Below are 14,252 nucleotides of genomic sequence, written 5' to 3'. Positions count from 1 at the left end.
TATCTCTCCCCCAGACAGAACTGTGACAGATACCACCTCCAGCTCTATAGTTCTCCCACTTGACTTTCTTGGAGCTAGGGTCTCTCTACAAAGCCCAGCTGGCTGCCACCTCAAGATCCTCTTGCTTCCATCTTTGGAATGCTGGGGTTCCAGGTCTGTGCCACCATGCCTGACTACCCTTAAAAGGACATGTAACAACCTCTTTAACTTCCAGTTCTATTTCCGTTTGAAGGAGAGAATTCAAGAGCCTAGCATGTAATAGACATTTAAAGCTGCTAAATGAAAACAAAAAATTGTACTCAAATAAGCTTATTAGTAAAACCCTTTGTTCTAGACATTGATTTTTTTTTTTTTTTTTTTTTTTTTTTTGAGCTGAGGATTGAACCCAGGGCCTTGCGCTTGCTAAGCAAACGCTCTACCACTGAGCTAAATCCCCAACCCAGAAATTGATTTTTATACAGAGCAAGCCTATGATGTTTCTAACTTATCTGTTATATCATGTTTAATATATATGTGAACTCAAATGTAGGTAGTATTGTAATGAGTAAATTGGACTTGATTGTATATATGCATCTCCCCCCGCCCCCATGTCCATGTGTGCTTAGGTGCACATGCACATTTGCCCATACATATGAAAGCCAGAGGTCAACCTCAGGAGCCATCCACCTAGTTTGTTGAGATAGGATCTCCCATTGGCCTTCCTCAGTTGGCTGAATAAGCTAGGTTTGCTGACTAGCAAGCCCAGGATCACCTGTTTCTGCCTCCCTGGTAATGGGATTACACGTGTGTACCACTGTAGCTGCTTTTTAAAATAGTAGGTTCTGAAGGGTTGAACTAAGGTCCTTGTGCTTGCAAGGCAAGCACTTTATTAACTGAGCTATCAATTTGGCTTTATAATTAAAAATAATTGATAAAGGAGCTAGAAAGATGGCTCATTAGTTAAGAGCACTGCCTTTCTCTTATAGAGGACCTGCACTCACATGGCAGCTCACAACTATCTGTAACTCCAGTCCCAGGAGATCTGACACCCTCTGGCTTCTGAGAGTAAGCACGTATATACATGCAGGCAAAACACCTACATACCTAAAATATGACTGATAAAAAGAACATCCAAGGTCATGATCCTGAAATATCAATATGATTTATTTGGGGCTTGAGTGAAATGACTTACTGGAATTTGGGGTCTTTCAGAAGCCTTGCCATTAATGAGGCTCTTTTCATATTTAATGTGAGTGAGTGTTTGTAAAAGAATAACATCAAGCTATCATGTTACCAGCGGCAAGTTTTCAAGAAATGAGTTTGATACAGAGATTATCTGATAAAAGTCAGAGGTTTCTAGCGTGCTGCTTAAGAATAATGATAGGAGCTAAGATAACCATGGGAAGAGGAAATATTTCAAGTCTGAGTTACAGAGATCAATCAAATGCCTGTTCACTGGACGTTATTTCTATCTCTGTATGAGTCTTAGGAAGACACAGCAAGCTTGCTCTTTTACACTGATAGGAAAAACTGCACTGCACATTGTGGGCTGAATTTATCAACTATCCAGGCAAATATTTTATTGAATATGTTCTATTCAACAAGCTTGTAGAATGCTCCTTTGTGGTGCCTTACTTGTACTGGGCATCTTTTCCTTCCTCCCTTCCCTGACAGCTGCTAAAACACAGATGTGTTGGGATTAGTCCAATAGCCACAATCAGAGGGGTTTTGGGTTTTTCTCAAGACATAGGATGACTATTGTTTCCCTTAAAAAAAAAAAAAAAAAGTTAGGCTTTTTTGCTGCAGAGGTAAACATGTTCTTTTTTAAAGTTAATGTTTTATTTTTCATAAACAAAGATAGAGAAGCTTGCTGCAAGGAATGGACCAGTATTTTATACTAGTTATTTGTAAATCCTTTGCTTTCTGGCAATCCCCCCCAAAAAATATTGGACTTTCCTTCCACTTGACTTACTCCATCTGCCCATCTATCACATAGTATTATTCTGTTGTAGCATGGGGCTTGGCTCAGTTGAATACTATGCATATCCTGGGAGCCTGTGAGAATGAGGAAGCAGCTAGGAGACCCAGCTGAATGCTGAGTGCAGAGAAGAGCCAGGGTTTGCCCTTTATGCTGCTTCCAAGATGCTGGGAAAGAAGAGCTGCTAGGGTTCTGATAGTTTCTCTCTACTCTCTTTTCCCCATTTCCTTCAGGGTTTTTCTTAGGTTATCTTGAATCCACCACCTCCAGCTCTGTTCTACCAAGATGACAGGTTGCAAATTATAAGTGCTCTGTCTTTTTTTTTTTTTTTTTTTTTTTTTTTGCTCTTTCTTTGATTTTTAATTGGGAAGGTCTCGTGTGGCCCAGGTTGGCCTTGAACTCATTATGTAGCTGAAGCCGGCCTGAACTCATGATCCTTCTGTCTTTGTCTCTACCACTCAAGATCGGGGTTTACCAGACTGCTAAGTGTTCTATCTCGTTTGAAGATTTTGGCCTGAAAGTTTTGTTAATAACATCACTGTCACCTTTTTTCAGTGTTCAGTGGGCATCTACTGACTTTGCTATCTCTGTTAGCCTTGAAGGAGTCAGTGACTTAGCAGTCATTGGAGTATTGAGGACACTGCCACAGGTAATGCCACTGTTTACTTGTGTCACGAAAGTGTTTCCACTTCAACTATACATAGCTCCTGTATTCTTCGTGACTCCATGACCTGACTAGGGCAGCAAGGAAATCAAGAAAAGACAGACACACAAAGAAAAGCTGGGGTTGGCTGATCTAGGCTCTCTAATGGAGAAGCCAAAGCCAACTCCTCACCCCCAAGCTCAGTGTGTTTACTATTATATAGCTAAACAGGGAGGAAGGGTTACTCATACAGCTGAACAAGGAGGCAGGGTTAGTTCATCTCAGTAGGAGCCATCTCTGTGGTGGGAGAGAAGTCTTCAGGCCTTAAATATCTGGAGGTGGAAAGCTATAGTGGACATTTTCTGCAAATCCTATTAACTTCGACACTTAGACCAGAGGAAGGCTTTGCCACTGAGCCTCACCTGGGGAAGGCTTTTCTACTCCTGTTGGGGTCCCTGACAGACCCTTGGCATGACTGTACCCATGTCAACAACATACATTCAATCAGGACTTCCTTCACTCCTTATACATAGCAAATTCCACTGAAACAGAAGCTAATCTCATAGAGAAATTCATGTGTGAACTAACTAGTTGATATATGTTAGGAATGCTGTACCAGATTTCCATACTTACCTTTGAGGCTTTTTAGCAGCACTGCATACTGTTTAGAATAAGTGACGAAAGGGATTCCCCCCCTGAAAACAATGCTCTAGAATGAATAAGATATGATTTTTGTAACATATGCACTGGGATATACACTTGGGAGATAATCTCATATGAGACATCCTTTGGCTGAGGACAAAATATAAGTGCATTGGAAAACAAGATGAGTGGATGACCAGCTGTGGTAAGAGCATATAGAATTACTTTTCATTTAGCTTCTATTTAGTGATAGAACCTAAAACATTCCAGTCAGATCCTGTTGTGCATGTTTAACTTTCTTAAACTCTAGCAGCTGAAATGAGCTTGCAGAAAGGTTCTGTAAAGAAAAGCATCAGAAGTTAACCAGTGGTCTGGATGAGAATACAGCAAAGCTGATGATGCATTTTCCCAGAGAAATGGCAGAACTAGTCTAGAGTTCTGTTGGTGATCATCAGCAGTGAGAGGTGTGTAACAAATAGTTCTTCCAACTTCTGAGCAGGCTGTATGAGTGCATGCCTCCACCATGACTAATTAGGACATGCCCATTGAGCTCTACACAGAGTTATTTTAAGTAAATTTGCTTGCTACGATTTTAGCACTTAAAAAATTAGTTTTGGACTTCAAAAAATATTGTAAGGCTGAGAAACTAGTAGTTGGAGAACGTTTTAGTTGGTAGTAGTGTTACTGAGAGCATGGCAGGCATTGCAAGGCAGAATGGCTATGGTTTGAATTCTGGGACTAAGTACCAACCTTGTGTCACAGTTTTCTCATCCATGAAGTAGCTAATGATGCAGGCTAAGACTCCTTTAAATGAAATATTTGAGACCAGAAATAGTTTGTTTGAGCTTTTTGGTTTTTGTTTGTTTTATTTTTTATCACATAATGAGGTATCTTAGAGATGAGACACAAGTCTAAAACACAGTATTAATTTATTCTTTATATACATATAGCCTGATGGTGTTGTGTATAATTTCTTAGTGTACCTGCATTTTTACTATAACATAATGTCAAGTGTGAAATTTTGTACTTGATGGCATCTTGTCAGCAGTCCAAATGTTTTAGACTTTAGAACATTTTGGATTTTGGATTTTTAGGTAAAAGATATTCAATCTGTAATACCTAATAATAAGGTGGTAGGAATTAAGTGAGCTAATATTTATAGATTTTACATGGCCTGTGATAAGTAGTGATTTTTTTTTTCCCCTGAGCTGAGGATCGAATCCAGGGCCTTGTGCTTGCTAGGCAAGCTCTACCACTGAGCTAAATCCCCAACCCTAGTAGTGATATTTTTTAAATCTGGTTTTGTTGTTTTGGTTTTTCAAGATAGGGTTTCTCTGTGCAGCTCTGACTGCCCTGGGACTCTTTCTGTAAACCAGGCTGGCCTCAAACTCGGAGATCTGCCTGCCTCTGGCTCTTGAATTCTATGCCAGCACTGCTCAACAATTTTTAATTTTGCTTTAGGTTTTTTGAGACAAGGTTTCTCTGTGTAGCCCTGACTGTCCTGGAACTCACTCTGTAGACCAGGTGGCCTCGAACTCTGCTTACCTCTCTGCCTCTCCACTACTGGGATTAAAGGTATGCACCGCCACCACCTGGCCTTTTTTTTTTTTTTTTTTAATTTTTAAACAAAACTGGATTAGTATTTGAATTGAGCACTAAGTTCTGAATATTCTAGGCTTCAAAACTTACATTAAGTTCCATTTACTTTACGTTTCTCGGTGTTCAATAATTAGGTTTAATTTGGTTTTTATTGGTTTTTTTTTGAGGGGGGTGTTGGGGAGGGAGTTCAAGACAGGGTTTATCTGTGTAGCCCTAGCTGTCTTGGACCTTGCTTTGAAAACCAGGCCGCCTGGTCTCAGAGATCTGCCTCCCAAGTGCTGAGATTAAAGGTGTGTGCCACTGCGCCCGGCTGGGTTTAATTTGTTTAAGTGATGGGTTTACAGAACCATGTTTACGAGGGTGAAGGGTCATAAATATGCTTGCCTTCCCTTAGTATTACTTTAAATTGTATCTCCAAACTGAGAGATTGTGGTATGTATGAAAGAATTAACCACTTTTTTTATCACTGGTTAGAACTTGATGAAAATATTTTAGTGATGGTCAAGACCTGACTGTCAGGAAATAGAAAGCTTTTTAGCCTCTAAGAAGTGAAATACACACTTAAGAGAAGGAAGTCTGACAGTGTATTCTTTGATGTTGCTCATAGATGCCGCAGTAGAGAGAGAAGCTCACCCAAATGCTAAGCCTTCATCTTCCGAAGGAGCAGAAGGCTTCAGCCTTCTTAGAAAAGACTGACACCCAACTAGCTCACTCCAGTTACTGTATTCAAACATATACAAGGCTAATAGGGTCTAGGAAAGGCTCCAGCTATCAAAGTCATGTTGCTCTTGCTGCCCGTGAGAGCAGACAACCCACACAAATCTTAGTCTCTTTTGACTATGGCAAGACATAATCAAAAGTAAGAACTCCAGGTCTGCCAGGAGTGTCTTAGGACCAAGGTCGGTGTAGCTGAAAGCTCTCATATAGCAGCACCCAATGCAGAGTCTCCAGAAAGACAATAGTTCTTCAAGATTTAAACAGTCTGAAAACTATTTCTCAGCCTCTACTGATTAACCCAAACGTAAGAAAGGCTTTCTGAAACATTCTGCTCAAAGCCAGACACATAAAGGTGTCTTTACATATCGTTACAGTGGTGTATTTGCTGAGCGCCCAGCATTCACAGAGTGTCTAGGAAAGTTAAATTAGACTTTCTTTAGCTGTTTCCTACTTGAAATACTAGAAGAAGCCCCCAGAGATTCTGTTCTTAGAAAATATGTACTTTTGTTTAAGACTGACTGTATTTTTAAGAATTTACAATATCCTTTTAACAGTCATACCAGATGATTAAGTTAAGGCAAGATTTCCAGCTTTGGTGGCTGACCTGTTTTCCCAGGGCCTTGCTTTCTCATGATCAGAATCAAAGATTTTACCAGAAAGGTGATCTATGTCCTAACTTTTGTGGTTTTTCTGTCCCCTAGTTCCCTGATGACTATAATATCAAAGAAATGTTATTATGTGAGATGAAATATGGGAGAAGGAGCTGAGCCTTCTGTTTACAAGAGAAAATTCTACACATGGCTTTAATAAATAATGAGCTTTCTAATAGTAAAGTCCTGATATAACAGTGGGGCATAATAACATATCCAGAACTCTATTATCTTCTACATTGTCAGTGAAATGCTCAGCAGGTATAGGCACTTGCTGCCAAATCTGACAATCTGAGTTTGATCCTGGGACACAGATGGTAGAGAAGAGACCAGACCCTGAAAGCTACCCTCTGACCTCCACACACATGCTGAGACACACCAACATATGCATACTCACACACACAAGCACACAACTATAAAAATAAAATAAAAAAGCCAAGCGGTGGTGTCGCACACCTTTAATCCTAGCACTTGGAAGGCATAGGTAGGTGGATCTCTGTGAGTTCAAGGCCAGCCTGGTCTACGAGTCCAGGACAGTTAGGAATGTTGCACAGAGAAACCCTGTTTTAAAAAAACAAAACAAAAGTTGCTAATATCAGTCTTTAAATGTCACCAGTATACTAAAGTTTTAAGCAATTAAAATCCATTGTAGTTCCTTTGTCTGTAGTGACTCTTGTGCTGGGTATCCCAGCAACTGATATTCATTGTCTTTCACATTTGCTTAATACCTCTACCACTTACCACAGTGACTTGACTAAAATCCTCTCCATGTTTAGTGAGAGAGACATGTCTTCAGCCTGTGGGGACAATTAACAACAAAGAATGTCTAACAGTGAACAAGTGGTGTTACTCATTGTATTGCCAAGTGTGGGTGGATAATTAAACACTGTTAGCACACTGATCTGTGGGTTGTTTAATGATCTCAGTGATTCCCAAGTCGTCTTATGTAAGTACCATAGAGTGATGGCCAGTGACTCAAATGAGTTGTCATAGCTGGGTGTTGGTGGGAGATGGGGGCAAAGGATTCTCAGGAACAGAAGCAGTATGCCAATATGGAGCACTGATACAGTGAGAGTTGTAATCTCAAGACCACTTGCCTTACACTAATTTCATTCCTTAAGCTTGGTTGCTCATTAATTAATGGATTTCTGTTAAGCAGAGGACACCCTATAATACCTTAATGGGTCTATGACTTATGAAAGTGCTTAATGTATGTGCTGTTGTAAATGGTGTACTTTACAGATCTAATCATGGTACGTGATGTTTAATCTATTTTAGAAACTGGATGGCTTCTACAGGGAGCCAGGCCTCTGATATAGACAAGATTTTTGGATTCTTCAATGATGGCGAACCCCCCACCAAAAAGCCCAGGTAAACAAGAGAAAGGGAATCAGAGGAACAGAAAATTACCATTAGTGGGAGATACTTACCCCAAATTATAGGTGTTTTCACTGATTAATATGGCCTTCATTTAAAAGATTAAATTATTTTTACTTTGGATTTAATTTTTTATTAAAGTAATATATGTACATACTTTTAAAATTTGTTACTTTAAAGCTCATATGCTACTCATCAGATATTAATTTTCTGTTTTTTCTAATCTTGACATCTGTTTTGTTTTTGATGTGAAACAGGGTCTTACTGCATAGTCCAAGCTGGTCTAGAACTCTTGCCTCAGCCTCCCAGATGCTGAGATTGCAGGCATGCAGCTGACAGCACATACTTTAGATGCTGTGTTCTACTGCATGCTCTCTAGTAACAGAGAATAAGGACTCCATTTGCTTTCCTGCATCCTCCCTCTGTGCTGGTGCCCCACAGGTTTCACCCTTATCTCCCCATATGTTTATCTGCATTTGATCAACCAGTTCTCAAGATTTACATTATTATGTCTTTATACATGGTATTCATAAGCTGGGCATGATGCTTTTAATTCCAGCACTCAGGAGACAGAAGCAGAGGCAGGCAGATCTCTGTGAGTTCAAGGCCATCCTGGTCTACATAGCAAGTTCCAGGACAGCCAGAGCTATGTAGTGAGGCCCTGTTTCGAAAAACCAAACAAACCATGAATAGTATTAAAGTGTTATGATTACATTTCCTTTTGTGCATTTTTTTAACCTCCATATTACTGAAGAGCATCTTGGGTTTTTTTAATTTTCTGTGTTCCTTTCCTCTTCAGATACTGACAGGAGAATTAATCTGTCATATGCTGAAAAATGTTGGAAATTTTAAAGTTTAATTGATTCCATGGATTCTTACCTCTGAACTCAACCCTGGGACAGTCAGCTCCTTAGTCTCCTGCGTTTATTTTACTGTGCTCCATTTTGCTGAAGCACACTCTCAGATGCCTTTCTTAGTAAGAATACATAGTGAATAATTGTTGGAGATACTAAAAGATAGTCTGTTGTGATTAGCAGTTGTTTTAGAAATGAATTTAAAAGAGGAAATGGTGATTTGGTCACAATTTCAGAGATTTTGGCTTATAGTCTGTTGGCTCCATTTCTCTTGAGAGTATTGTGAGGTGGAATGTCATTCAAGGACGTGTAGAACAGAGTTACCCATCTTTTGCCTGCTGGAATCAGAGAGCCAGGGAAGAAGGGTCCAGAAGCAAGATACCGTTCTTTCAGGTCTCATCTCTAGTGAGTACCTCCAAGTAGGCCCTGTGACTCAGTCTCTGCCAGTCTCAGTAATGCCTTCACATTACAAACCCATCAGTGGATTAACCCAATGATAAGTTGGTCCAGTTACCTTCCAAAAACCCCAGCTCTGAAAACACTGACTGCTGTCTTGGGAACCAAACCTTTGGTGCTTGAACCATGCCAGGGGGTGTTCCAGACCCAAATCAAAACACCAGTTTTTGTATTTTGTGATATCTTTTGTCTTTGCTCACTAAAATCTTACAAAAATCACATTATTCTCAGTAACACAAAAAAATTGTACACTACCGTATCTTGTGAAACTAAATACTATGATGCCTTCAAGCTACTTCCTGATAACTTCATTTTGAAGTAATTATCCTGTGTTAAGCTGATATTAAACTCTCATTAAACATTTCTCTGTCTTTTGTTCAGATGTCGAACCTTCTGTCCACCCCCCACCCTATCTCTCACTACTTTATGACAAGGTCTTTGTATGTAACCTATCCTGAGCTCCAGCTCTGTCCTCCTGTTTCAGCCTCCTGAGTTCTTGGATTACAGGCATGTATCTATGTGTCTGGCTCTGGGTTTTTGTATGTGTTATTTGTTTCAGTTCTACTTTCTTAAAGGTTTTCTCAGTTTTTCTTACAGATTTTTAAAAATTGCTGTTACATTTTTAATTTTCTTCAATTTTGTTATTGTTACTGTTTTGTCTTTTTGAAGACAGGCTGGCTTACAAGTATGATCTTCTTGCCTTAGCCTCCTGAGTGATTCCTTTGTACCTGCTAGCTTGTTTGTATGTACTGCTTATTGTGGGCCTTTTGCAAATATAAAGTGACCATATAGTTTGTCTATTCATATTTAAGCTATGGAAAAGCAGGAGTCTATGTGAGTGTAGATATTAGTCAGAGTTCTCTAGATCAGTGGTTCTCAACCTTCCTAATACTAGGACCCTTTTTACAGTTCCTCATGTTCTGGGGACCCCCACTATAAAGTTATTTTCATTGTTACTTCATAATTGTAATTTTGCTACTGTTCTGAATTATGATGTGAATATCTGATATAGAGAATATCTGATATGTGACCCATGTGAAAGGGTCCTACAACGCCATAGGAGTCACGTTCTACAGGTTGAGAACCACTGTTCTAGAGGAACAGAACTGATAGAATGAATACATATTTTAAAAGGGGGTTATTAGGTTGGCTTACATGGTGTGGTCTGGGTTGTCCAACAGTGGTTCAAGCCACATTGGAGAGGCAGAGAAGCCAGTAGCTTCTGAGCAGTCCCAGTGTGGTGTTGAAGGCCTAAGGGATAGATCCCTGGAAAACCACCAGTCTTCAGTCCACACTGGAGGGCAGAAGGAGATGATAATGTCAGTGAAGAACTGAAGCCTGGACAGGTAGATGAACTTGTCAGCAGGATGGGAAGGCAATGCTGACCTCCTTTTTTAAATCTGGCTGCCACCAACGTTTAGGGTGGATCTTCCCACTTTGAATAATCTGATCAGGAAGATTCCTTACAGGTTTGCCCAGGAGCTTTTCTTTTACTTGATTCCAGGTTCTGTCAAATTGGTAACCAATATTCATCATCACACTATGCTAATGAGCTTCCCTCTGAATATTAAGCCTGGAACTTGTTCAGCAGTTGAGGACCTCTAGCCTGTCTAAAGCTGGGTCTTTTCTGCCCCTATTTCCCCAGAGAAATCCTTCCATCTCTTGAATTCATGGAGACTGGGTGCAAGGAAAAGGTTAAAGCCTAGTGTCTAGGAGACTTGCCCCAAGGGAGACTGGTTGGAGAAGTCTTAGATTTCATACAGAGATTCTTCCTTAATCCCTCCCACTTGGCACTGTGCACAGTGTTCTCAAATGCACCGTCCTCTGGATGACTTTCTGCAGACTTATAGCTGAGTTTTAGTGCCACCTGCCTGCCTACCTGAACATGTGCCTGAACATTCCTGAGTTTCTACAGAGGGAATTGGGTTTTATCCTGAACTTCTAAAATGATGTTGCCTTCTGATGTCTGTTGTCTGCACGCTACTGTCATTCATCTTGTCCTACCCTACTTTTTTTTTTTTTTTTTTTTTGGTTTTTCAAGACAGGGTTTCTCTGTGTAGCTTTGCGCCTTTCTTGGATCTCACTCTGTAGACCAGGCTGGCCTCGAACTCACAAAGATCCACCTGCCTCTTCCTCCCGAGTGCTGGGATTAAAGGCGTGCACCACCACCGCCCGGCCTACCCTACTTTTTATACATGCTGTAGCGGGATGTTACAGCTCAGCACTGCTACCATAGCCCGAGGAGTTACACTTTATAGACCTCCGTACAGGAAGAGCTGCAGAGAAGAATTTCGGGTACACCATTTTAATTTAGTATGGGGACTTGTGGGAGGGGGCTGCTTTTAGGGAAAAGACAGTACTCACTCAATGTAAGCTCCTTGAGAACTGTACTTAGGTGTCGTTACAGTGGCTGTTCATATGAGTCTATGGCTTTTTATGTTATATTTCTCAGAGTATAATTTACCACAGGGGTTAAAGATTACATACAACTTAAAAATTAGTAAAGTTTGAGCTGAGTAAGGTGGTGCATGCCTATAATTCTCATACTTGTGAGATGGAGGCAGGAGGATCAGGAGTTTAAGGACTCTTGGGCTATCTGAGACACTATCTTAAAAGCATTCTCTTGAGCATACACCTCGAGCGCGCGTGCGCACGTGCGTGCGTGCGCACACACACACACACACACACACACACACACACACACATTCAAATGAGCTAATTTTACTTACTTTTCTTCCTATTGAGCTTCCTTTTATAAATGAACTTGTGAGGTAGTTTATGAGGTGTTTTGTCTAGATTTGGGTATGGAAGAGGCATATTATTACTATCTAAAGTCAAGACAACAAACCTCCTAATCTTAAGTAAGTATGTAGTTTCATTTGTTTTTAATATCCTTATTTGACATATCTCTTAGAAAAAAGGGTCTATAGAGAATCTTGGCTTTGTCACTTGTGATCAGGTTTCTGACACCCAGCCATATTCTTCAGTGAAAGGCTCTTTTCCCTCCCCATGACCCCCTCATTTTCCCTTTCTATCTTGCCTTAATACTGTCTTTAAAAATAACTACTAGGGCCATCAGGATGGATCCACAGGTAATGCTAAGCCTGATGTCCTGAGTCCAGTCCCTGGGACCAACATGGTGAGAAGAGAGAAACAATTCCCAAAATTGTCCTCTGATTCCACACATAGACACACTAAAAAATAACTGTGTGTTTGGGGTTTTTTAGGTTATTTAGTGATTTAAGTAGAGATCATAATTGCATTTTTTTCTTTTTTTTTTTTTACTGAAAGCCCTTTTGTGAAAGTATTCAATGGTTGTGTATATATGCATGTGTGTTTATATGTCATTCACTACCTTTTTTTTGGAGACAGGCTTTTCTGTAACTGGCCTTAAATTTCCAATCCTCCTGTCTACCTCCCAAATTCTGGGATTATGGACTTCAGCCTTCACAGTCAATTTTCATTCACCATCTTGATTTTTCTTCTTCTTTTTTTTTTACTTTACTTTTTTTTAAAAATATATTTATTTATTAATGATTCTTCTTTTTAAAACACACTCAATTATATGCTTCTCATAGCTGTCAACAATTTTCTCCCCAATAGACAAGCTATTTTATATACGGGCCCATCTCTAGTTTCTGCGTAGTTCAGGGTTTTCTTATTTGTTAAATGACTGAATGTAGAGATGTGAGTAGGACAGGCAGTTGTAGAGGTTGTCAAAGTGTTCTCTTGGTCTTGGGTTTTGTCTAAGTGTTGATTCTGTTTCTATTCATTGTACTATTGGAAAAAGAAGGGTAAGGCAAGTAATGATTGCAATGTAGTCGTAGAGTGAGAGAGAAGGGAAGCTGAAACATGCTTGTCCTCGGCAGTCTCCCAGCAGGACTCTGCCATGAGGAAGGGCTGTTTGTTGTGAGAAAAAACACCAGGCTCTCACGTTCTCAGAAGCCTGCTGAGCACTTCTTTTTTTTTTTTGGGGGGGGGGGGGAAGGCAGCTCAATGATATCTAGAATAAAACCATGTACAGATTTGCCCCTTGGATTTGGCTTTCATGCTGAGTTTTATCTTTGCTTATAAAATCTGGAATCAAGTTTTTTATTGTCTTCCTTATTTTACATTCATATCTCAACAAACGATATGAGTTTGTATGAAAATATTTTCTTTTTGAAAACAAACATGTCCTTTTGAAATTACCATTGGCTTAAAGAATAATTTAGTTGGCAGAACTTCAGCTGTAATACATTTGAATCTGTTGTAATATTAGTGGTTTTCTTAGTTGGAGAGGACAATGGAGGAGAAAGTTGATTTTACGATTGTTTTTCAGGATGCCTGAAATAGTTATTACTTTGTCTTCCTGCAAGAACTGGAATAATATTGTGGTCTTTCATTTAATCTACTTTGGAAAACTGTCAGAAACTGGAATTCTCGTTTTTACAACTAAAAATTATAAAGTGCACACTTTTAATCCCAGCACTGGGGAGCAAGGCAAACATCTCTGTGAGTTCAAGGCCAGCCTGGTCTACATAGTGAGTTCTAGGCCAGCTAAGATTACACAGTGGGACCCTGTCTCATAAGACAAAGCAAACAACAAGTCCCAGCTGTTGAATAGTGAGAGCCCACTACATGTTTGTCAGATGTCTTTGAATGAACCTGGTGTCTGCTGCATGCTCCAATCCTCTTGTGCCTTTTCCTTTTCAGGAAGCTGCTTCCAAGCTTGAAAACCAAGAAACCTCGAGAACTTGTGCTAGTGATTGGAACAGGCATTAGTGCTGCAGTTGCACCACAGGTCCCAGCCCTGAAGTCCTGGAAGGGGTTAATTCAGGCCTTGCTGGATGCTGCTATTGATTTTGATCTTCTAGAAGACGAGGAAAGCAAAAAGTTTCAGAAGTGTCTCCATGAAGACAAGAACCTCGTCCATGTTGCCCATGACCTCATTCAGAAACTCTCCCCTGTGAGTAGTCTGCTGTATGCCATGGCATGTAAAAGTTTCTGAAAACATGATTGGTGTGCTGACTCTAGCAGGAATATTTGTTTATTGCTTGTGTGTTTATAACATTTGGCTCTTAGTGCCTTTTCAGGGTAGTTATCCTGGCCCCATTTCATTCTGTTTGTGATATGCTGAGAACTTTGTGTGTATGAGGACAAGGCTACTGATATACTTTGGCTGTGTTCTGAATTTACTTTTTCTATGCTCACTATAAAAGGTGCCATGATTCCCATGACTTTAAGGAAATATTAGAAAGATTTAAGTTGGGATTTTGTTTTTGTGTTTTGAGAAAGCATCTTGTGCATATCATACTGGCCACAAACTTGAAGTCCTCCTGCCTCAGCTTCCTGAATGCTAAGAGTATAGGCATGTT

The 14,252-nt window shown here is 40.0% G+C and overlaps 1 protein-coding gene across 2 annotated transcripts in view; it reads left to right on the top strand.

Moving 5' to 3' along the window:
* The window catches only part of Fam118b (family with sequence similarity 118 member B), a 50,927-nt gene that overhangs the window by 16,453 nt on the left and 20,222 nt on the right, over positions 1-14,252 (top strand). For both annotated transcript variants that reach the window (XM_036192444.1, XM_036192443.1), the window contains exons 2-3: positions 7,487-7,579; positions 13,591-13,843. In XM_036192444.1, coding sequence (XP_036048337.1) covers positions 7,494-7,579; positions 13,591-13,843 — 339 coding nt within the window. In that variant the 5' untranslated portion in view covers positions 7,487-7,493. The remainder of the gene's footprint in view (positions 1-7,486; positions 7,580-13,590; positions 13,844-14,252) is intronic.

The sequence above is a fragment of the Onychomys torridus genome, chromosome 7, assembly GCF_903995425.1.
Source record: "Onychomys torridus chromosome 7, mOncTor1.1, whole genome shotgun sequence".
NCBI classification, from domain to species: Eukaryota; Metazoa; Chordata; class Mammalia; order Rodentia; family Cricetidae; genus Onychomys; species Onychomys torridus.
This window is presented reverse-complemented; position numbering and strand designations above follow the sequence as displayed.